Here is a 21,686-nt window from a genome sequence, read left to right as displayed (position 1 = left end):
ATTTTTTAATTATTTTTATCGCGCTATCTAGCACACTTTTATGTCATTGATAAGCGTCTTGTGGTGGGGACAATAGGCGCCAATGCAATTTTAAATTAATTAGAGAAAAATTACATTACTTTTTACTCTTTAAATTATCATTACGATTCAAAACTGCTATTTTGATTACTTTTTTAATTTTAATATTGTTAGAGGGAGTGGAGAGACCTCTCGAGTGGCCAAGTGTCAAATGTGACATAACCCCCATAACCCCAAAAAAATCGCTATGCGGAAGCTTTTTTGGAAAACGCTGGGTTCGGTGGGCTTTGTAATTCAATATGCCTGTGTGGCACACTGCACTTTCGAATATCTAGGCGATTTTGTTCTGGTAACAAAGTTAAAAAAATTATCGTTGTTTAACGAATCCACAATTTTAGTGTTCAGGGCCTTCAATGGAGCCAACGATTTACTCCGATGATATTTTACTAACTGAACACGTCAGTGCTAGGCTGAATCGAATAGATAGAGGAAATATTGTCATAGCTAAATGTCCTTCCAACCCTAAGCAAAATATCTGTAAGAGAGTGGTTGGTTTACCGGGGGATAAAATTAGGCTTGGTTTTAATAATTACGAAATCGTGCCTAGAGGTCACGTGTGGTTGGAGGGCGATAATTCGGGTAATTCTTCCGATTCTAGGAACTATGGGCCAGTGCCCCAAGGGCTCATCCGCAGTAGGGCCCTGTGTCGAGTCTGGCCCTTGAAGGACATTAAATTGTTAACCAACTAATTAACCGGACTTTTTATCCCAATAGCCAATAATGATAATAGAAAACTGTGATTTGTTGATTTGTAAATTTTATAAATATAAATTAACAAAAATGTGGGCTGTTTTATTTTGTTTTTCTATTATTTTATTTTGAAATCGTCCGTAAAGTAGTACTTTTCCGGACTCTTCTAATCTTAGATTGACTAAAAAATAGAATACAATGTGAGCACACCGTAGTAATGGTTGCATAACACTCTATACAATTATAAAAAAATATTCGTGGTTGAAAGAGACAACTTGAGTGTCCTGTTAAATAAAAAACTACAGCACCTTACAAAATGCAAATATGAGAAACACAAAACACTACATTGTATGTGCAGCTGTATAAAAATCCGTTTGTACCAGACAATTAATTATTGTTTTATCAAACACTTTACTATTCCAGATAGTACCTAATTGTTATATGGCAGATAACTTTAATCTTCGTTTAATAAAGTGATTTATCATGTATTTATTTTAGTGAGGGATAAATTAGCAAAATTTTCTATACAAAACGCAGTTTTTGCAAAATAAAAATTTTCATCTTTTGTTTGGTCTATGTTGGTTTCAAGTGTTTCAAATGAGTTAATAATAAAAGCACATGACCAAGACAGTCGCAGAAATAATAAAATGTTTATTACGCAACCGACATTCAAAACAATACAAAATTTATTGAATTTGTGTTGGTCTTTTATTATTTTATTACCGCTGTGATTTATTTTAATTGAGTTTGTTAATTTTCTTTATAGACTTTGAATCGCTGCAGCAGCACTTACATAATATTATTACTTCAGTTTGTGGCAGAGCAGTATTTAAAAACTCATAGAAAAGTATGTGCTACATTTTTTTTTGTTATAGTTAGTTGAAGATTTTAGGCGGTAAGTAAAACACGCTAATAAAAAATTGTTTGAAGTTAGTTTCGATTAGTGCACCATTTAAAATTGTTTACAATTGCAATAAAAATTCTGCCTTTTCATTCTCATAATTAATCACAAGTCGAGCATTATCTAGAAGGAGAAGTTGCCAATGCATTAAACTATATTGAAATATTGAAATTAGGTCTCGTTCAATATCTGGGTCAAAGATTATTACTTAATGTAGTACAATGATTATCTTTGAAAATTTTTGTCGTTTGGTACATTCAGAAGACTCATGGCTTTTATCAATCTACAAACATGATAGTCACTCGAACATCCAAAACTAAAAGCTTTTGTAAGCGCAGTCTTTAATTTCCGTGCAGTTGGTCATAATTTTTCATAATTGAAAGTTAATTAGTGATCTCACGAGTACTCACTACACGATAATTAGTTAATTGTGTTAGTATAGAAGCTATATTTTTTGGTAGACTCTCTACAAATCGTTTGTGCTGTGTCATCTTTAAAATAATAGGAGAAACTAAGTGCCCCAACACGCAACAAGCCAATTACTCGCCAACATCTTATATAACGATCAAAGCAGAGGATCACCTAGTTATCACAGTGAGATTTGCAATAAATTTACAATGCGTTCGGTATTTTTTATTGTTATTTCGACTTTCGCAATCGGACAAACTGCCAACATTCTCGGAATTTTCCCCATGCCTGGCAAAAGCCACTTCGTTATGTTTGAACGCCTGTTAATAGGCCTTGCAGAAAAAGGCCACAATGTTGATATTGCCACCCATTTTCCGACAAAGGATCCACCTGCCAGGTAAAAACAATTTTTTCCCTATCACACTTATTAAAAATTGTAGGTATAATCAGCTAAGTCTAGTCGGAAGTCTGCCGATTTTCGTCAATAATTTATCCCTCAATGCATTTGACGGCTTCACAAACTTCCACATGATTCACTTCATGACCAAAATTTGTGGCGTTGATGTTTGTGCAGCGACTCTAAACACGCCAGTTTTGCGCGACTTAAAGAAAACCAAAAAAAAGTACGATCTTGTGGTTACTGAAATTTTCGGCTCGGATTGTATGCTGGGCTTTGGTCACTATTTTAAAGCCCCAACTGTCTCTCTAATAAGTAGTATAAGTTTGCCATGGGCCGGGGACAGGATTGGGAATCCAGACAACCCCTCCTACATTCCAAACTATTTTGTTTCAACCACCGCAAAAATGAGCCTCTTTGAGAGAGTCGAAAACACAATTATGTTGCTTTATACCAAGTTTTTGTAAGTTTGTGATAAGTAATTCTAAATCATTTAACAAAAATTAAAGGTACCACTACTTCTCGTCAAAGGAATCGAACAAAATCGCAAAGGAATTTTTCGGGCCCGAGTTACCATCTCTGGAAGAGTTGGCCCAAAACACTAGTCTTGTGATAGTAAATAGTCACTTCAGTATTTCGCATTCAAGACCAACTGTACCTAATTTTATTGAAGTCGGGGGGCTCCACATCCATGAGCCTAAACCATTATCCAAAGTAATTCCCCCCCCCATCTTTGTTTTGTTTTGGTATTCAAGCACACATTTGCAGTATTTTGAAAATCTGGTCACAAGTGACGCCAACAAAGGCATAATTTACCTAACAATGGGGTCCATGATCATGACTGAAACCTTCGACCCGGAAAAACTGCAAGGAATGTTTGATGCTTTTTCCGAACTCCCGTACAAAGTTTTATGGAAAGCGAAACGCGAAAACTTCCCTCAGGGGCTAAAAATCCCCAAAAACATTCATTTCGAAAACTGGATGCCCCAGATGGACATTTTATGTACTTTACTGTTTATTAATTGAACTGAAATTAACGTAATTTTTAGGCCACCCGAACGTTAAGTTATTTGTCTCCCATGGCGGTTTGATGGGGAGTCAGGAAGCCGTCTACTGTGGGGTTCCCCGTTTGGGAATCCCACTTTTCGCCGATCAGGACAACAACATCCGTGCTTCTGAACGCATGGGACTTACCATTAAAGTGGCATACGACGATATCAGCAAGAAAACTATACTTGAGGCTTCGAAAAAATTACTAGAAGACCCAACGTACAAGCAAAATGCTGAACGCGTTTCGAAACAGTTTAAAGATCGGCCTTTGTCTGCCTTAGACACGGCCATTTATTGGGTGGAATATGTGATAAGGCATAAGGGAGCTCCGCAATTGCGAAGTGCAGGGGCGGACTTGGCCTGGTATCAGTATTATTTGGTGGATGTTGTTGTTATTCTAGCTTCTGGACTTTTCGTGTTTTTGTTATTGACCACGTACGTCTTGAAATTAGTGCTTCGCTTTATTTACGGTAACCACAAACATAAAATTGAGTGATTTATTGGTTCCTGGTATTGTACATAATTTGTTTTTGTATTTTTTTGAATATTCATTAACTGCGTCAAACTATAAATGTAGGTTTTGTCGTATTTTTAAGGCTCAACATTATTAAAAACACTTAAACTTTATCACATGTCTGGTTTATTTAATTTTTTATTGTTTTTCCCCTTGATAAACAAAATTGGAACACTCGTTTTAGCGAATGTGGCGTCAAAAAACAATTATGTGCGTATAAAGCCCACTGCAAGGTAATGTTAATACAAATAAGCCGTGTCCGCAAGCTGAAAATGTTATTTATTTATTTATTTATTATTGTGCCGAGCGTTTCAATAACTGAAACGGCCAACATTTTGGGAATTATGCCTTTTCCTGTGAAAAGTCACTCGATTTTATTCGAGACCCTCCTGAAACGTCTTGCTGAAAAAGGGCATGAAGTTGATTACGTCACGCATTTTCTTTCCGAAAAAACCCCAGAAAGGTTCACACAAATCCGTAATTTTAAATTACTCAATTGAGTCTTTAGATACAACGAGTTAAGCATTCGTGGAAGCCTTCCATTATTTCACAATAATTTTTCAGTTAAAGCTTTAAAGGATCATTCCGTTTACGAAACGATAAAATTTGTGACAACGTCTGGAGGAGTGGATGCTAATTCCGCAATTATGAAAACTGCAGTTTTGCAAAGTCTGAAAAACACAACGAAACAATACGACTTAATTATTACCCATCTTTTTGGTTCTGATGCAATGTTGGGTTTTGGGCACTTATTTAACGCCCCCATTGTGTCTATAACGACCTGTGCGGTTCTTCCTTGGGCACACGGACGAATCGCAAATCCGGATAATCCGTCTTATGTCCCAAATTTTTACACCAGTTTTCTCCCCAAGATGAATTTGTACGAAAGAATCGAGAATACAATTTTGTGGATAATGACCAGAATTTGGTAAAATAATGACTGTGATTTTCTTGTGAAAAATACAGAATCTTGAAGGTATAACTACCTGACCATGGCTCCCTCAAACCGCTTGGTTAAAGATTTTTTCGGACCTGATACACCGTCTTTGGAAAATCTCATTCAAAACACCAGTCTTGTGCTCGTTAATAGTCATTTCAGCATGCAGCAGGTTAGGCCAACTGTGCCAAATTTCATAGAAGTTGGGGGGCTCCACATACGCGAACCTCAGCCACTACCAAAAGTAGCAAAAAATTCGTAAAAAATTCAGCTACAGGTGAAGTTTCAGGATTTGGAAAATTTAGTCAGCAATAACACGTTCGGAGTCGTTTACTTGTCGATGGGTTCGATGGTTATAACTGAAACCTTCGAACCTGAAATTCTCCAAGCAATGTTTGACGCTTTTGCTGAATTGCCGTACACAGTTTTGTGGAAAGCCTCGCCTGAAAAATTTCCCAAGGGCTTGACAATTCCCGAAAATATTCACTTTAAAACGTGGATGCCTCAGATTGATATTCTATGTAGTGATTTTTTTTCGAGTTTTTTTGGTTTATTTGTCTCACTTTTTAGGCCACCCTAATGTGAAATTATTTATTAGTCATGGAGGTTTGTTAGGTAGCCAGGAAGCCGTCTATTGTGCTGTTCCACGAATTGGAATTCCACTTTATGGTGACCAAGAAGCTAATATTCACAAGTCTGAAAAATTGGGAATTGCGATAAAACTGGCTTATGGGAGTATAACCAAAGACAGTTTTCTTGAAACTGTTAAGCGAGTCCTTGAGGATTTGAGGTAAAAAAACACAACAACAAATCGATAACTTTGTAATAATTTTACGCAGCTACAGGCACAACGTTCAGAAAATCTCCCAAATATTCAAAGATCGTCCCATGTCGCCTTTGGACACTGCAGTTTATTGGGTCGAATATGTAATTAAATACAAAGGGGCTCCACATTTGCGTTCTGTGGGTGCCGACTTGCCGTGGTATCAGTATTATTTAATAGATGTTGCTGTTATTTTACTCTTTGGTTTGTTTGTACTTTTTTTGTTAATTGTTTACATACTTAAATTGATAATGTATTTCATGTACGGTAAGCAAAAACATAAAGTCGAATAATTAACAAATGTTAGAACGCAATGCATATTTTTATTGTGTGATTATGATAATGTATTACTTTACAGAAATAAATGCACTTTTTCTAAAAATACAACGCTGTTTTATTTAAAAGCTTTGGCATAGATATTACATTATAAATATATTTCTGTGACCTTACTAGCGTACGAGTATAGAATGGTTTTTATTAAAGCTAATTCAACATTCCAGCAACAAATTTAAAAAAATTAAACGTATTATTTCAAAAATTTGCTTGTTGCAACTGATTACTTAGACACTTCAGAATTTGGGCGTATTTTGAATGAAAACAAAGGTCCCTGTTCCAACTTACAATGCTAAAAAAAACATTAAGATTAGCTAAACGACCTAATTTAATTTTAAGAAAATTAGTTACTATCTCTAATGGTTTTTTAAGTTAATTTCATTATCACCGTATCAGGAAACTCACCAACAACCACACTTTGCAAACCAAGTGCACATAAAAGGCCACTGTTTCCTTTGAAAAATGCTGAAAACAAGTATTTTCCCAGTTCTCCTAATTTTTCTCGTACCAGAATTACCAGAAACGCATAGTGCAAATATTTTAGGCATTTTACCTTATCCGGGGAAAAGCCACTCAATTTTATTTGAAACTCTGCTAAAACGTCTTGCTGAAAAAGGGCATGAAGTTGACTACGTTACGTTCTTTCCTTCAAGAAACTTTACACAAAGGTTTATTTGACTGAAGTATCGCTAAATACTCAACAGGATTTTCAGATACAACGAATTAAGTTTATATGGGGTTGTCCCAAATTATGTTAATAATGTTTCGATCGATCAATTACAGAATCAATCTCTTTACCAAGCGGTAAAATTCATGACTCGCATTGCAGGCGCTGATGCCTTTTCTACAATAATGAAAACTCCAGTTTTACAAAATCTCCGAAACACGACAAATAAATACGATTTAATTATTGTGCACAGTTTCGGGTGTGACATTGCGTTAGGTTTTGGATATTTGTTTAATGCTCCTGTTGTTGCATATGTTACCAGTGTTAATTTACCTTGGATTGATGACAGGATCGGAAATCCTGATAATCCTGCTTACATCCAGAGTTATTTATCACGTTCAAGCGCCAAGATGAAATTATACGAAAGAATCGAAAATACAATTTATTGGATAATGACGAGATTTTGGTGAAGTCATTCCTAAATTAATTCCAAATGCTTTATACCAAAATTTTCAGGTTTAGTTTCTTTTCTGGTCGTTCAGATCGCTTAGTTAAGAAATTTTTTGGACCCACGACTCCTTCTTTAGAAAATCTTATTCGAAACACTAGTCTTGTGCTAGTTAATAGCCATTTCAGTATGCAGCAAGCTAGGCCACTTGTGCCAAATTTTATCGAAGTTGGGGGGCTCCACATACGCGAACCCCAACCACTACCAAAAGTAGCAAAAAATTCGTAAAAAATTCAACTACAGGTGAAGTTTCAGGATTTGGAAAATTTAGTCAGCAATAACACGTTCGGAGTCGTTTACTTATCAATGGGTTCAATGGTTAGGACTGAAAGCTTCAAACCTGAAATTCTCCAAGCCATGTTTGATGCTTTTGCTGAATTGCCTTATACTGTTTTATGGAAGGCATCGCCTGAAAAGTTTCCCAAAGGCTTGAAAATTCCCGAAAATATTCACTTTAAAACGTGGATGCCTCAGATCGATATTCTATGTAACGATTTTTTCGTTTTTTTGGTTTATTTGTCATGCATTTGTAGGCCATCCTAACGTGAAATTATTTATTAGTCATGGAGGGTTATTAGGTAGCCAGGAAGCAGTCTATTGCGCTATTCCCAGAATAGGAATTCCATTTTTTGACGACCAAGAACTCAATATAGTCACGTCAGAGAAATTAGGAATTGCAAAAAAGCTCTCATATGGTCATATAAATAAAAATACTTTGCTGAACACTATTACAGAGCTTTTTGAAGATTTAAAGTATGTGTTCTTTTATGAAAAAATTAAACACTAATCGAGTGATTTTTCTTAGATACAGACAAAATGTAGAAAGAATTTCTAAAATATTCAAAGATCGGCCAATGTCACCTTTGGATACGGCAATTTATTGGGTGGAATACGTAATTAGGTACAAAGGAGCCCCTCATTTACGCTCAGTGGGCGCCGACTTGCCTTGGTATCAGTTTTATTTAGTTGATGTTACCATTATTTTACTGTTCGGATCGATATTAATTATTTACATCTTAAAATATGCACTTCGTTGTATAGATAGCAACCAGAAACATAAATTCGAATAAAAAATAAAACATTAAAAATTTTGTTTTTATTTGACTGTAATCCTATGTAAAAATGCTGAAAGTTATTAAGATAACATTCACCTAAAGCACGTTAAAATGACTGACTAATGAGATTACAAACAAAATAGATTTATTTATACGTGCTTTACAGTCGCATCGTTCAAAGCCTTTTAAATACGTTCACCTAATCTCATTTTTACCATTCCAAGTGTTTTGTTTTTAATAATTTAAATATTATCACCGTATTATCATTACATTAGGAAGTTTCAAGCAAAATTTTGTGAACCGTGTGTGGGTTTTGACCATCAATAAAAGACCAAGAAAATGCGTATATTTCTACTTTTTCTCTTATCAGATCTATCAAAAACACAAGGTGCAAACATTTTGGGCATTTTACCTTATCCGGCGAAAAGTCACTCAGTTTTATTTGAAACTCTTCTCAAACGTCTTGCTGAAAAAGGACATGATATTGACTACATTACGTTTTATCCTTCTGGAAAATCTGGGCAAAAGTCAATACAACTTGCCTGGAGTCATCCGTAAATATTGACCAGTGTTTTCAGATACAATGAATTAAGTTTATACGGAACTCTCCCAGATCATGTTAACAATTTATCGATAGAAGGAATGCAGAATCAAACTATTTACCAAAGGATCAAATTTATGACTCGGACTGCAGGCGTTGAGGCCTTTTCTAGGATATTGCAAACGCCAGTTTTACGAAATCTGAGGAACACAACAAAAAAATACCACTTAATTATCGTTCACCAATTCGGTTGTGATGTTATGTTAGGATTTGGATTTTTGTTCAATGCTCCCGTCATTTCATACGTTACAAGTGTTAGTCCTCCTTGGATAGACGACAGGATCGGAAATCCTGATAACCCCTCTTACATACAAAGTCATTTCTCACGTTCAAGCGCCAAGATGAGTTTGTACGAAAGAGTCGAAAATACGATTTTTTGGATAAGTGCCAGATTTTGGTGAAATCATTTAAATTAATTCCAAAACCTTATACAAAATTTTTCAGGTATAGTTTCTTTTCTGGTCGTTCCGATCAATTAGTTAAGGATTTTTTCGGACACAAGACACCGTCTTTAGAGAATCTTATTCGAAACGATAGTCTTGTGCTCGTTAATAGTCATTTCAGTTTGCAGCAGGTTAGGCCACTTGTGCCAAATTTTATCGAAGTTGGGGGGCTCCACATACGCGAACCCCAGCCACTACCAAAAGTAGCAAAAAATTCGTAAAAAATTCAGCTACAGGTGATGTTTCAGGATTTGGAAAATTTGGTTAGCAATAACAAGTTCGGGGTCATTTATTTGTCGATGGGTTCAATGATTATGACTGAAACCTACGATCCTGAAATTCTTCAGGCAATGTTTGATGCTTTTGCTGAATTGCCGTACACTGTTTTATGGAAAGCATCGCCTGAAAAATTTCCCAAAGGCTTGAAAATTCCCGAAAATATTCACTTTAAAATGTGGATGCCTCAGATTGATATTCTATGTAACGATTTTTTGCGTGTTTTTTTTTGGTTTATTTGTCTCAATTTTTAGGCCACCCTAATGTGAAATTATTTATTAGCCATGGTGGTATGTTAGGTAGTCAGGAAGCAGTCTATTGTGCTGTTCCCAGAATAGGAGTTCCAATTTATGCCGACCAGGAGCGCAATATTGTCACATCTGAGAAATTAGGAATTGCGAAAAAACTCTCATACGACCATATAAACAAAAACACTTTTCTCCACACTATTAAAGAGCTTATTGAAGATTTAAAGTACGTCTGGTTGAAAAAAAAACTTTTATTGAGTAATTTTTGTTAGATACAAGCAAAACATTGAAAGAATTTCCAAAATATTCAAGGACCGTCCACTGTCCCCCTTGGAGACTGCAGTTTATTGGGTGGAGTACGTAATTAGACACAAAGGAGCCCCTCATTTGCGCTCAGTGGGTGCCGACTTGCCTTGGTACCAGTATTACCTCATTGACGTTGCTCTAGTCCTCTCGTTTGCGATTTCCACAAGCTTGTACTTTACAGTTTTTCTTCCAAGACAGGTTTTATGTAGAACGCGAAAAGAAAAAACCGCCTGAATCAATTTGAATAAATTTGAGAATTTTCAAATCTTGATAACACACGTCTAAATTAAATTTTGTAAAACCGGTATATCTCCTTGACCTAATGGTTATGGCAAAGAAAGTGGTATAGCCAATGAATGACCAGCAGGAAGGCACAAGAAGAGGAAAGTGCAGTCGTCAACAACGTTGCGGCCAGTTAGTGTATTGTGCAGCAGGAAAAATGGCAAAGTTCCTGCTAAAATCGTGTCACATAGTGTTAATTAGTGTACTGTGCTTGAGTTTAACGACAGGTAAGTTATGAAATTTTTCAACGGTCATTAATCCTCGCAAAAACACGCTGGAACAAGGAAGACTTTAAATCCGCAACAAATTACATTGCATGTATGATGTGAAAGTGAATAATTTTGCTAAATCTAATCACCGCAATTTGTCCAATTTTCTCAAACAAGACCATTTTTTAATTAACAATTCAAGTGCCGTCCGAATTATTAATGAAATTACAGTTACTTGAACTTGCGGAGCCAATTGTTTACTCCATTGGTGACAATTAACTATTGCACAAATTTCCCAGAACTGAGCTCACTTTCAATCTGCAGATTTGCAGAAGTAATACATCTCGAAGGACATTGCGATAAATATTTAACCAACCATCGTAAATAACATTTTTGCATATTAATACCCGCCTCAAATGTCACGCACCGAAGAATTTATTCACAATGAGTGAACGGAAAAATTGACAAAAGTTTGGCAACTTGCGGCAGCAGACGCTCATAATTTCACTTTTAATTAAACAGTTTAGGGGCCTTGACAACGTAAGGTTATTATTTTAGTCTCAGTAAATCGAGGTTAAAGTAGAAAGTAATGATGGTATGTGTTGGATCCTCAGCTTTCGATATTATTTATATTTTTTAAAGTTTTTTCCATTTCCTCAAAAATTCGTAATGGACTGGAATATCGTTAGCAGCGCAAGGTTGACTGGTTCTGTTTGCAGGAAATCCAGCTGACAAAAATACACTTCGTTTCAAATTCGAAAAAGTGCCCAACCAATCCAAGAACCAAGGTTCAGAAATTTCTGCAACGCCGATAAATATGTAACAATTTATGCATTCTTTGCTCCAACCTTGGTTACAAAACGTTGAATGGAGATTTGTAATTCTAAACCCGGTAAAAATTCCACCAGAAGAAGATTTATATTTCGCCGACAAAATTTAAAACTTTCATTTGCACTTTCGTGTTTTTTCAAACCGTTACACGGTTTGCTAATTAGAAAATGAAAGTAAATTACGCGAAAATTTGTGGTTACGGGATTTATGCAAGCAATAACAAAAATAAAAATTAATGCACAACCTTGACTAGGTTTATTGAAGCGATTTTCCGCACACATTTGGTAAAAGTGAACTTGAACTTTATTCTTACGAAAGTGTACTTTTACACTACCATAACACAACACTTTCCTATCGAAGTTTGAGTTTCCATTGACGATTAATTCAACCGATGACCGCATTTTTGCCGATACACTAAAACAGAAGCTGTGAAAGCAGAATTGATTACGACTGCAAACAAATTCTATTTACACAGAAAGTTACACGATTTGTCATCGCATTGTGCCTTCATTCAAACTTTTGTGCCTGAATAAGGCCTTTTCAGTTTGTTCCATATCGTTTATCAGCAAAGAATTGTTCGAAAAATGATATTTTCTACCAAATACCTACCTATTTTCAGTCAGTTCTATACAAGTTTACTTCTTTCAAGGCAAAAAATCGCCCGAAATAAGCCGTTTTCGTCAAAACTATAACATAATTCGTTCTTCTGATCCAGAATATAACGTTTTCATTATGTTTTAAAAAAGTTTACTCTTTTCTAAGCAAAGAATCGTGCGAAATAAGTCCTTTAAGTCAAATCTAAAACATAATTCGTTCTTTTAAGCTGGAATACAGCTTATTTTTTCGTTACGTTTCATTAAAGTTTGCTCGATTCTAAGCAAATATTTGCAGTGAAGGCGCAAAGAACCAAAGACGACAAGAAAAACGAAGAATTTGAGTGCCCCCAAGGGGTCGGAAATGGCAATTTTGCAGACCCTGCCACTTGTCGGCGCTTCTATCAGGTTTTTTCCCAGCTAATTAATTCCAAAAAATTGAAAATAAAATTCTAGTGTGTGGATGGTTATCCCTACTTGAACCGTTGTCCCTCGGGACTGTTTTTCGACGACATTAGTAAATTTTGCACGTTCAAAAACGAGGCTCGTTGTGGACCCATTGCTTCAAGTAAGTATGGGAGAAACCAAAAGTTTCAATGAAAGATGATAGTTTTGGTGCAGCACCTGCCCCCGTCACCGAACCCCCGACTGACTTAGCCCCCAAGTGCAACACAGGGGAGTGCGAACTCCCGTATTGTTTCTGTTCCAAAGATGGGACAATAATTCCAGGGGGACTGGACCCAGAAGAGGTAATTGGCGATTTTTTGTGGCCACCAAAACTGTTTTATAATTCCAGACCCCGCAAATGATTCTTATGACTTTTGACGGCGCCATTAATTTGAATAATTACGACCATTACAAGAAAGTTTTTAATAAAAAGCGACAAAATCCCAACGGGTGTGATATTAGAGGGACGTTCTTTATCTCGCATGAATACAGTAATTATCAAATGATTCAAGGACTGGCAAGTGATGGTCACGAAATGGCCACGGAAACAATCTCGTAAGTGTCTTTAAAAAATAGAGTTAGGTCAAGCAAATCTTTTTTAGTTTGCAAATGGGTTTGCAAGACAAAGGCTACGAGGAATGGGTTGGGGAAATGATCGGCATGCGGGAGATTTTGCGCCACTTCGCCAACATCTCCAAGAGTCAAGTTGTGGGCATGAGGGCCCCCTTTTTAAAGCCTGGACGCAACACGCAGTATAAAGTTTTGGAAGATTTCGGTTACATTTACGACAGTTCTATTGGCGTTCCGCCTTTAGCTGTGCCAGTTTGGCCGTACACTTTAGATTACAAAATTCCACACGAATGTAAATCGGGGTCTTGTCCGACTAAGTCATTCCCCGGAGTTTGGGAAATTCCCCTAAATGCACATTTCGTGGACGGGTATGAAGGGGGCCATTGTCCCTACTTGGACCAATGCGTTTTGCACAATCATGACGCTCAGGAAGTTTTCGAGTGGTTGCAGGAAGATTTCAACAGGCATTACGAACAAAACAGGGCCCCTTACATGATGCCCTTCCACACGAATTGGTTCTCGATTAAAGAGCTGGAGCAAGGGTTGCATAAATTTTTGGACTGGACTGTGACGCTGTAAGTACTAGTATTTCATTACATTATAATTTTAACGTAACTGTTACTGAAGATACAAATATTTTAATAAGTTTATGACTCATAATCGGATTAGGTAACTAAATGCTGCAAAGGTGCTAATAAAAAAGTTTGTTTGATTCATTCGTTTGTGTTTGATTTATTTTCATTTTCTTATTAACTTTTCATTCCAGGCCCGATGTTTGGTTCGTCACGGGCACGCAAGCCCTGACCTGGATGACGGACCCGAAAACGATCAAAGAATTGAACAATTACGAAGGGTGGAGTTGTAAAAACAAGGCCAATTTGCCGCCCAAATCGTGTAATAACCCCAATAAGTGTGCGCTTAATTTCAAAACTCCCGACTTAAATTTCACGGATACGAGATACCTAGAGACTTGTAACGATTGTCCTAACCAGTATCCGTGGTTAGGGGATGCTGAAGGGTCTGGGATTGCAGGAAAAGACAACTACGTTCCTGATAACGTTAGAAAATAGTACAATGTCATTTTTAGTTATAGATTTTTTAATTTTCAAACCAAAATGTTTAGGTAATATCAGTAAGTTTATCTATTATTTATGTGTAGGTTTTATCCAACTCGAGTCAGGTGTGAACATTTTCTATTGTTGCTTTTTGAAAAATAATAAATAAATTATTGTTACCTACAGACTTATTTTCGCACCCAACAAAAAAAAACACGTTTTAAAGCGTAAATCTTTATTTATTGTATAACATCTACAAAATCTAAAAGCTGTAACTTCTTAAAATTATTTATGGTAACATTTCACCATGCTTCATCCAACAAAGGTCATTCTTGACCACTTTGAATATTAAATATTATTATTTTTTTATAATAAGATTGTCATTAGCGCCCGAAAATCCTGTTTATGTTTAATACTGACTTCTTTCACTAAACTACAGTGCGTAATAAGAACTTTCTCACTATAAACAATATCAGTAATAAACAAAAACGTGTGGTGCATTAAAATATCTAAAGATTAACACGTGTGGTAAATTTAATTATTTGTTGAACGCCTTGCATTAAAAAAATTGAGCATTTTTTGTAGAAGCAGTCGTATATTGACCTATTTTTTAAAGTTCTGAATGCGTGGATAAGCGCGGTCCTTTCTTGATTTCCTTCTTTTTCTTTTTCGCTTTACTGGGGTTGCCTTCCTGGTCTAATTCCGGTCCTTGCTTCCTGTAGGGATTGAAATAGTTTGGATTTCGTTCAACGTGATTCAGTTCCTGGCTGGCGAAAGACATGGCTTTTATTGTGCTGTTGTCCAGCAGATATCTGACTTGGTTGCAGAACGCAATGCTCCATTGTAGTAACACGTCCCAGTTGTTGTTGGTCTTTAATACTGATATAGATATGTCGGGGAATCGTAAAATGATATCAGAAAATAGAGCCGTATTCTCCAAAATATTCGATAAGGCATCTTTGATCCTATCATCTAGGGGGAAGTCTGACACACCAGGAATGTATGGTGAAGCTTCGATTGTCGCGCGACTGTCTTGAATAACAGTGAATACTTTCTCAGCCATGAGCATTATCATGGAATACTGTTTTTCATAACTTGAGATTTTGCGGAAACTCTTAATTGCCTCAAGTTGCTCGGCCCGTTGGCGTTTGAACAATTTTTTATCTAATTTCGGGAGTTAAGTAATTACGATGAAATATCACCAAAGTGCGAAAAAAAAGGATACAGATTTGTTCCGCAATTTCCGCCTCGTTGGACTGGGCAAAAGAAAAATTAACGACAAATAAAACCAAAATAATTGTTTTAATTTTCATTGCTACATAACCTAACAACAATTTTTGAATTTCATTCGAAATGAGTGGCCTGCTAGAAGTACACAGCGAAATGTCAAACTTGAATTGACCAACACGTGTAGTTAGGCTCCGCCTATGTACTTTTCGTTCGAAATACAGTAGCCTGTTTGACCGACTCAAACAGTAATAGAAATGGCGACCGGGCCGAAGGTGGCAACAACCCCCTTGGAGGTTCTTAGCAACGATGAAACACGAATCCCCTCATTTATGAGTAAATACTGGGCCCCTGGAATAGGCGGAGGCTCAGCTTTTATCGCAATGCTAATTACTAACTGGTTTCTTAAAAAACCAATACTGTCGGGTAAGTCAGTCACATAACCTAGGAGTTCTTACATAATCAAATATTTGTTGTTTAGGGATTCAGGCCCATGTTTTGGTAACAGCGGGGGGCGCAGCTCTTGGGAAGTACATAGACGATTATAGGAACAATTATTTCGCTGAAAGGGACGCTGCCTTTAGGCATTACATTCAGTTACACCCTGAGGATTTTCCCGATTTCAGTAAGACGATTTTTTTGGTGTTTTCTTATTATTAATTTCGTGTTTTTAGCTCGCAAGAAGTATAGCGAAGTGTTGGAACCTTGGATCCCCATCCGCTGATTTTCCTGTCTTGTAATTCAAGTAGTTTAAATAAATGTTATTTATTAAAATGGGGTTTTTGGGAAGAAAATGGATTAAGTATGCATTTCATTTATTAATAATTGTGGGCGAAAATACAAGTATTTAACTTCTAAATTGTATACATTGTAAATAATCAGAGTTACTCTAATAAGATGTGATGTACATTGTTTATTTGTATTGAGAAAAGCCTACAAAATATAACAATACTTATACGATCATTTCCAAACTTCAAAGTTAGACTTCTTATAATTCAACATTAACAAACAAAATGGAAGAATCTGATAAATTTACTTTTGGTTAGAAAAATACATGTATCAATAATACCTCTATTTCTACAAAATACATTAATCAATAAATACATTAGTCACCCTTTAATTCATCACAGACTACAATAATTTAATTTTGCTGTGGTACATGTATAAACGGTAATAGAAAAAGTAAAATATAAACCACTTAAAATCTACACCTGAATTACAAAAATAAAGACGCTTAAAACCGAAACAGAACCAAGTTAAACAAAGCATTGTTTTCCACTAAAACGTTTGGCAACTTTAAACAATTAAAAAAATAGTAATAGTATACTAGCGCCCTTAAAACCGTTCTGTTTCGCGATTGTAAAATTTTCACTGAATCTCGTAATTATTGTACCATTTCTCAGTTTCACTATAATACCGAATATAAAAATAAAATCAGCTTTTCAAGCTACTCACTAAATTTATCTTATTCCTAAACAAGAAGGATGATTCTAAAAGTTGATTTCTTCCTATAGTTTACACTTGATCTATTTAATGCTATTGCAAACAACACAAATCGACGATTTGGCAAATGATTTCGTGTTAAAATCGGCAATCGATTGCACAGATCTGCACTAAAAATACGGGGGAGGTAGCAGCAAACAAATCTTACCTCAAAAAAACTACTAAACAGCCTTGGATTATGTGTATGCATCGTCATATTGCGGCGTGAATATGTAGAGATTGCTCGGCGTTTGATTATGGTGAATGAAATAACTTACAACACTTAATAAAATACACAATAAATACCACAATAAAACATTTAGATGCATAAAATGCATTAACAACCGAAAAATACTAGGCAATTTGTGATCTAATCACGAGGAATGTTTAACAATAACCTAACGCTAACTAGGAGATAACTAACGTGCAAGTAAAATATCCAGAACAAGAACAAGCGTCAAGCGGGAGGTGCAATCACATAAGTAAATGAGGCGTTCGCTTAATTAAATTAACTGCAATATCTTATTCTATGTTTTAAGAGAAGAAAGTCAAAAGACTCAATAAATTATGAGAATTATCAGTTCTGTTCAACATAATACTGATCCTTTTATCATAATGTGCACTACAGATCAAATGGCAAGCTCGCGAAACTATTTTGCGTTCGAAGTGAAGAGGTCATCAGATTTAGAACGGAGGCCATGCGTACTACTCTAACAAAGTTGGCTGTAAATAGCGCGAAAAAAATTATTTGCTTGTTTTAGGAAACCTCTTCAAAGCCACTCATGATATTGCATTTAAATATATAATGCCCTGCATTACTAATTAAGTACTGTATAAATCCTCGCCGAAAATGTACACTTACTCGCGCCTGGCCCTCTTGGGTCTGATGCCCCCGTCCGAGTCGCTGCGACCTTTCTTACCGACTTGTACTTGAGATTGCGCCGTTAAATGGAGCGAAATCGCGTGAGTATTCAATTTTTCCGCTAGTAGAAGATCCTTCAGTTCTTTCATCTTCTGGCTGTGAAGAATGATTGTCGGCCGTTTGTTCTCGACGGGTTCTTCCTTTTCGACGACAGGTGGAGGCACCTCTTCTTTCTTCTCTTCCGTTTCTTGCTTGGAAGTGCTCGGTTTGCCGTTTTCCTTTTCCAATGGCACAGCCTCATCTCCACCTGAACCAAACTCAATAAAACCTGCCTCAAACACTTTGTTTTACACTCACCAACAAAAGGCGATCCATCTCCTTGGAGCAAATACTCCGGGTTGAGAATTTTCTCCGAGCAAGCGGCGGTCAAAGCCTCAATGCTCGGGTGAAAATTCGAGGTTGATTGGTCGTCTTTGAGTGCCTTCGAATTGAGCGAAGTCAGGATGTCTGTTTCGTTGGTTCCGTTCTCTTTTTCGTAGTTGTTGTTGTTGAAATAGCCACCGTTTGATCGTTTATTGGTGTCGTCTTCAGGCCGACCACAGACGATTTCGACTTGGGCTCGCACTTCAGCATCGAATTTTGATATTGTATTTACTAGCGGTTTGGCCCATCCTATGTGAAGGACAGGAGTGGCACTTCCTTCCTCCCACTGGCAAATGCCGTCGTAAAAACGCAACAGGTTTGCGAAACATTCGGGCTTTTTTAGGATTGTGTTTGCACTGAAACCTGAGCTTTCCACTTTCATTATGTGAGGTATTAGTTCGTTCGCTATCTCTAAGAATTCCTTGTAAATCTCTTCGTCGTCCCGCGAATAATTATACCTGTTAAAATTTTTCTTTTTCAAATTGGGGAAAAATCCACAAAAAATTAGGAATATGTTGCGTTTTTTTTATTACACATCACATTTCCATGTTTTAACAACTAATTAATATGAAATTCTGATTAAAATTATATTTAGAATAACTTGTTTTTATAGACAAGGCAACGTTTTAATTACTAGTCTTTGGAAACAATTTATCACTAAGCAATCTCTGAAATTTATTTGTACCACAAAAAATATCAATAAATATTTCAAGATAACTGATCATTTTTTCCCTAAATCCGCTTGGTATTGGTTGTTAAATCGTTTACGAGCACAGACTTAATTAAACTGAAATTTGTACTTTACACAGAATATTTTCCTAACAACGTAATTAATTTACATAATATGCAAATAAGCTAAAAGTCGAGATTAGTCGCAATTATCTTCCATCTGTATTTATGTAACGAGACATTTAAAAAAAATACAGGAAAATTAATAATCATTTATAAAAATAAACTTATTGTGGGAGGTTGATAAGATTGTAAGACGAAATAAAAAATACTTACAACCTAATGACATCACTGGCATTTGCCCAACTCTCAAAAGCTTCTTTGTACATTTTGTTACGATAAAAGTAACCTCCCTGATAAGTATACGGATATACATGTTGATTATTGTAATAGGTACGTGCAGACGATATGGCCTCTTCAAATAAAACGCTACAGGGTGTCCTATAAAAAATTGCAACTAAACGAATTAACGATAAAATTGTTCGGACCTTCCCCCCTTTGGGGCAATTTCTTCCAAATCGCCCAAATTACCAATGGCCATGGGGTACTTCTTCAGATGCCCCAAGTCATACAAAAGCCATAACAAATCCTGCTGCAGCAGCGCAACTTCGAAAGCGTCATGTGTGGCATTTAGAGAGGGATTAATAGCTGAGACTAAGGCGGCAACTTCCATATGTCTGGTGCAAACCACCGGCTTATTATTTACGTATAACCAAGACCTGGCCGAGACGCCTTTCCCAATCTCTTGGCCCCGTTTGTCCTCGTTGCCTTTGCCGTGCCACGTGACTTCGGCCGTCTCGGTGCCCCTCTCGCCGAAGACAACCCAGGCGTGGTCTTCCGAGAGGGCCAAATGCACGTCAGAGTACCCCAAAGCCTGGCAGCCGGCCACCACGGCGAAGGCGACCCCAAAGCAGTCCAGCTTGCTCCCAGTCAGGTAGCTGTAGAGGCTCTGCAAGTGCGCCCTGTCCTTGTAGTAGCTGCGCGTGAGGGAGTTCCAAACGACGTCGGAGACTTTCTTGACGAGCTCTCTGGTGGCGTACGACTTAAAGCCCTTGTTGCACTCGACGGCGCTCTTCATGATCGTGTGGAACTTGTTGTAGAGGGTCTCGATTGTGTGGAATTCCAGGATTGGGAGGCTTGTCGGCTCCACTGGTTCGCATACCTGCAAGCTCGTGTTCGACCGGCATGTCAACGAATTCTCGACAGCGCCGGCAACTACTGAAAGTAGAGCCAAATCCGGCTCGCAGGCGTCTTCTAACTGATTCTTGAACAGTTGGATAACTGATGGTATATTCTTTATTGGGAATAATGCTTTGTCTATTTCACGAATACCCGCCATGTCGATGCTTTACATTTTCTGTCACTTGTCAAATTAAAAAGCCAAGCGGCTGTTGCCAACATAAAAACAATTAATTATTGCGCAATGTTGTTTATTTTCCGAAAACTGGCACCTGATTGGTCGGAAAATCGACGGATTTTGCCGAATGGCAACGGTTACACACGAGTCCATTTACAAAAATTTCAATATTTTCGTTTTTTTTTCCATTAATTTGATTTTTTTGGCGGGTTTTGTGCTGTCTGTAGCGTAATCAGACGCAAAAACACATTTTCCGCCCGTACGGTGACCAAGACCAACAAAAAAATAAAAATTATGCAATCCTCCGATTAATAAAAATTGTATTAAAAATGTATATTAATGTAAAGTGAAATAAATGCCTGACGTCCTTGAATTTTGTATTTTTGTCATATCGGTGTTTTTAATAAATTTTACTAATTTAAATAACAATTACCAACAAAGTGACAAACAATAAATATTTTTTTATGAATCATGGTTTAAAAAAACAGGAGGGTGTAAAGTCCGTCCAAACGCACAAGCTCAATTTTATCTCTAGATGAAGAAAGAAAGTAAATTACAAGTTTCTACTTTTTAAAAATTTATTGCAAAAAAACTCGCTAATAATATGTAGACTGTATAAATTTAATTCTGTATCGGTCTCCGTGTTATTTACTACAGAGAAATCTTTCTTGATGGACACCTCCGGATAGCGGACACCTCTTTACAACGCACATTTTCTTGTTTATTAATTATTAATAATTAATTAATGTAAGTAATTATTAACCAGATTAGGAAATTTTTAGCAGAACACTCGAAAACCACAAAATGTGGAGCAATATTAAAAAAAAAAAATGCAAAAATTCAAAAAAATGTATTTTTCAAACAGGTTTTTACCGAAACATCGCAAAAAAACAGTTTTTTTTAAATTTAAATGTTGGAAAATGCCAAAATTAACCATTTTTGATAGCATTTTAAATAAAAAAAATATAAAAAATCTTCAATAGGTCTTTTTTTGTTGTCAATGTTGCCCCTAGCAACGCAACTTTGGTTTGGATGGGAGCAGATGAGGATAATTTTACATGACTTCAAAGAAAAAAACAAGTTATAGACTCGATACAAAGGTGAGAAACGACATTTAAATCAATTCTTTACTGTATAGGAAAGGGTATTTTGCTCAAAAAAATTAATAAATGCATAAAATCACACTTTTGAAAACTTTGTCAAGAGTGCTTTGACTTTGCTCCATTTTGGACGCTGCTTTTGACAGTTGTCATCTCGCGAAATTGTTACAGTCGGTGTTGTTGTTGTTATCTCTCAGAAAATTAAACGAAACCAGTGAATAGATGAACTAAGTGGTTCAAAAGTGCAAAGTGGGGCATCTGTTTTGTGGAATATTTGTGAATTT

The 21,686-nt window shown here is 36.4% G+C and overlaps 8 protein-coding genes across 9 annotated transcripts; 6 read left to right on the top strand and 2 right to left on the bottom strand.

Moving 5' to 3' along the window:
* Positions 1-90: 90 nt before the first annotated feature.
* LOC659005 (uncharacterized protein) lies at positions 91-859 on the top strand. The gene is made up of 2 exons (XM_965345.4): positions 91-367; positions 417-859. Exons 1-2 carry the CDS (start codon positions 266-268, stop codon positions 765-767), a joined length of 453 nt encoding a protein of 150 aa, XP_970438.1. The 5' UTR covers positions 91-265; the 3' UTR covers positions 768-859.
* Positions 860-1,512: 653 nt separating this feature from the next.
* Positions 1,513-4,151, top strand: LOC658932 (UDP-glycosyltransferase UGT5). The gene is made up of 6 exons (XM_008193567.2): positions 1,513-1,663; positions 2,131-2,474; positions 2,518-2,937; positions 2,984-3,188; positions 3,243-3,477; positions 3,524-4,151. Exons 2-6 carry the CDS (start codon positions 2,287-2,289, stop codon positions 4,018-4,020), a joined length of 1,545 nt encoding a protein of 514 aa, XP_008191789.1. The 5' UTR covers positions 1,513-1,663; positions 2,131-2,286; the 3' UTR covers positions 4,021-4,151.
* Positions 4,141-6,185, top strand: LOC658862 (UDP-glycosyltransferase UGT5). Of its 2 annotated transcripts, XM_008193569.3 has the most exons (7): positions 4,141-4,271; positions 4,305-4,501; positions 4,547-4,966; positions 5,015-5,219; positions 5,265-5,496; positions 5,546-5,765; positions 5,815-6,185. In XM_008193569.3, exons 2-7 carry the CDS (start codon positions 4,311-4,313, stop codon positions 6,089-6,091), a joined length of 1,545 nt encoding a protein of 514 aa, XP_008191791.1. In that variant the 5' UTR covers positions 4,141-4,271; positions 4,305-4,310; the 3' UTR covers positions 6,092-6,185. The 2 variants fall into 2 exon arrangements, with proteins under 2 accessions (XP_008191791.1, XP_008191790.1); XM_008193568.3 differs by lacking the exon at positions 4,141-4,271 and having other exon boundaries at positions 4,275-4,501.
* Positions 6,186-6,569: 384 nt separating this feature from the next.
* LOC100142257 (UDP-glycosyltransferase UGT5-like) lies at positions 6,570-10,513 on the top strand. The gene is made up of 6 exons (XM_064359116.1): positions 6,570-6,799; positions 6,845-7,264; positions 7,315-7,516; positions 7,562-7,793; positions 9,936-10,155; positions 10,202-10,513. The coding sequence occupies exons 1-6, from the start codon at positions 6,594-6,596 to the stop codon at positions 10,467-10,469; spliced, it is 1,548 nt and encodes a 515-aa protein (XP_064215186.1). The 5' UTR covers positions 6,570-6,593; the 3' UTR covers positions 10,470-10,513.
* A 127-nt stretch (positions 10,514-10,640) lies between these two features.
* Cda4 (Chitin deacetylase-like 4) lies at positions 10,641-14,333 on the top strand. The gene is given in 8 exon segments (NM_001110433.1): positions 10,641-10,672; positions 10,675-10,744; positions 12,449-12,558; positions 12,607-12,718; positions 12,772-12,899; positions 12,947-13,152; positions 13,200-13,742; positions 13,934-14,333. Coding segments are annotated over 7 exon segments (1,473 nt in total). The 5' UTR covers positions 10,641-10,672; the 3' UTR covers positions 14,238-14,333.
* Positions 14,334-14,440: 107 nt separating this feature from the next.
* LOC658658 (coiled-coil domain-containing protein 134) lies at positions 14,441-15,624 on the bottom strand. The gene is made up of 2 exons (XM_008193566.3): positions 15,448-15,624; positions 14,441-15,386 (listed from the first exon to the last, which is right to left on the bottom strand). Exons 1-2 carry the CDS (start codon positions 15,533-15,535, stop codon positions 14,833-14,835), a joined length of 642 nt encoding a protein of 213 aa, XP_008191788.1. The 5' UTR covers positions 15,536-15,624; the 3' UTR covers positions 14,441-14,832.
* Positions 15,625-15,669: 45 nt separating this feature from the next.
* On the top strand, positions 15,670-16,680 carry ND-B14.5B (NADH dehydrogenase (ubiquinone) B14.5 B subunit). The gene is made up of 3 exons (XM_964952.4): positions 15,670-15,875; positions 15,931-16,074; positions 16,124-16,680. Exons 1-3 carry the CDS (start codon positions 15,707-15,709, stop codon positions 16,171-16,173), a joined length of 363 nt encoding a protein of 120 aa, XP_970045.1. The 5' UTR covers positions 15,670-15,706; the 3' UTR covers positions 16,174-16,680.
* Positions 16,248-20,339, bottom strand: Mnn1 (Menin 1). Its single transcript, XM_964878.4, has 4 exons — positions 19,434-20,339; positions 19,222-19,386; positions 18,151-18,674; positions 16,248-18,100 (listed from the first exon to the last, which is right to left on the bottom strand). Exons 1-4 carry the CDS (start codon positions 20,282-20,284, stop codon positions 17,790-17,792), a joined length of 1,851 nt encoding a protein of 616 aa, XP_969971.1. The 5' UTR covers positions 20,285-20,339; the 3' UTR covers positions 16,248-17,789.
* Between the last annotated feature and the right edge of the window lie 1,347 nt (positions 20,340-21,686).

This window comes from Tribolium castaneum, chromosome 9 (genome assembly GCF_031307605.1).
Source record: "Tribolium castaneum strain GA2 chromosome 9, icTriCast1.1, whole genome shotgun sequence".
Classification (NCBI taxonomy): domain Eukaryota; kingdom Metazoa; phylum Arthropoda; class Insecta; order Coleoptera; family Tenebrionidae; genus Tribolium; species Tribolium castaneum.
The sequence above is the reverse complement of the archived record's forward strand: the minus strand, read 5'-3'. Positions and strand labels throughout refer to the sequence as shown.

What these genes read in the sequence shown, in the direction of transcription:
- LOC659005 (XM_965345.4), top strand. Translation starts at nt 266, where the DNA reads ATGCGGAAGCTTTTTTGGAAAACGCTGGGTTCGGTGGGCTTTGTAATT. An exon ending in ATCTAGGCGATTTTGTTCTG is followed by an intron (nt 368 to 416) that starts GTAACAAAGTTA and finishes CCACAATTTTAG; the next exon opens with TGTTCAGGGCCTTCAATGGA.
- LOC658932 (XM_008193567.2), top strand. Translation starts at nt 2,287, where the DNA reads ATGCGTTCGGTATTTTTTATTGTTATTTCGACTTTCGCAATCGGACAA. An exon ending in ACAAAGGATCCACCTGCCAG is followed by an intron (nt 2,475 to 2,517) that starts GTAAAAACAATT and finishes TAAAAATTGTAG; the next exon opens with GTATAATCAGCTAAGTCTAG. An exon ending in AGCCTAAACCATTATCCAAA is followed by an intron (nt 3,189 to 3,242) that starts GTAATTCCCCCC and finishes ACACATTTGCAG; the next exon opens with TATTTTGAAAATCTGGTCAC.
- LOC658862 (XM_008193568.3), top strand. Translation starts at nt 4,275, where the DNA reads ATGTTAATACAAATAAGCCGTGTCCGCAAGCTGAAAATGTTATTTATT. An exon ending in TCCGAAAAAACCCCAGAAAG is followed by an intron (nt 4,502 to 4,546) that starts GTTCACACAAAT and finishes TTGAGTCTTTAG; the next exon opens with ATACAACGAGTTAAGCATTC. An exon ending in AACCTCAGCCACTACCAAAA is followed by an intron (nt 5,220 to 5,264) that starts GTAGCAAAAAAT and finishes GTGAAGTTTCAG; the next exon opens with GATTTGGAAAATTTAGTCAG.
- LOC100142257 (XM_064359116.1), top strand. Translation starts at nt 6,594, where the DNA reads ATGCTGAAAACAAGTATTTTCCCAGTTCTCCTAATTTTTCTCGTACCA. An exon ending in TGGATAATGACGAGATTTTG is followed by an intron (nt 7,265 to 7,314) that starts GTGAAGTCATTC and finishes CAAAATTTTCAG; the next exon opens with GTTTAGTTTCTTTTCTGGTC. An exon ending in GAGCTTATTGAAGATTTAAA is followed by an intron (nt 10,156 to 10,201) that starts GTACGTCTGGTT and finishes AATTTTTGTTAG; the next exon opens with ATACAAGCAAAACATTGAAA.
- LOC658658 (XM_008193566.3), bottom strand. Translation starts at nt 15,535, where the DNA reads ATGAAAATTAAAACAATTATTTTGGTTTTATTTGTCGTTAATTTTTCT. An exon ending in GGAAATTGCGGAACAAATCT is followed by an intron (nt 15,387 to 15,447) that starts GTATCCTTTTTT and finishes TCCCGAAATTAG; the next exon opens with ATAAAAAATTGTTCAAACGC.
- ND-B14.5B (XM_964952.4), top strand. Translation starts at nt 15,707, where the DNA reads ATGGCGACCGGGCCGAAGGTGGCAACAACCCCCTTGGAGGTTCTTAGC. An exon ending in TAAAAAACCAATACTGTCGG is followed by an intron (nt 15,876 to 15,930) that starts GTAAGTCAGTCA and finishes TTTGTTGTTTAG; the next exon opens with GGATTCAGGCCCATGTTTTG. An exon ending in TGAGGATTTTCCCGATTTCA is followed by an intron (nt 16,075 to 16,123) that starts GTAAGACGATTT and finishes TCGTGTTTTTAG; the next exon opens with CTCGCAAGAAGTATAGCGAA.
- Mnn1 (XM_964878.4), bottom strand. Translation starts at nt 20,284, where the DNA reads ATGGCGGGTATTCGTGAAATAGACAAAGCATTATTCCCAATAAAGAAT. An exon ending in ATTGCCCCAAAGGGGGGAAG is followed by an intron (nt 19,387 to 19,433) that starts GTCCGAACAATT and finishes AATTTTTTATAG; the next exon opens with GACACCCTGTAGCGTTTTAT. An exon ending in AGATGGATCGCCTTTTGTTG is followed by an intron (nt 18,101 to 18,150) that starts GTGAGTGTAAAA and finishes AGTTTGGTTCAG; the next exon opens with GTGGAGATGAGGCTGTGCCA.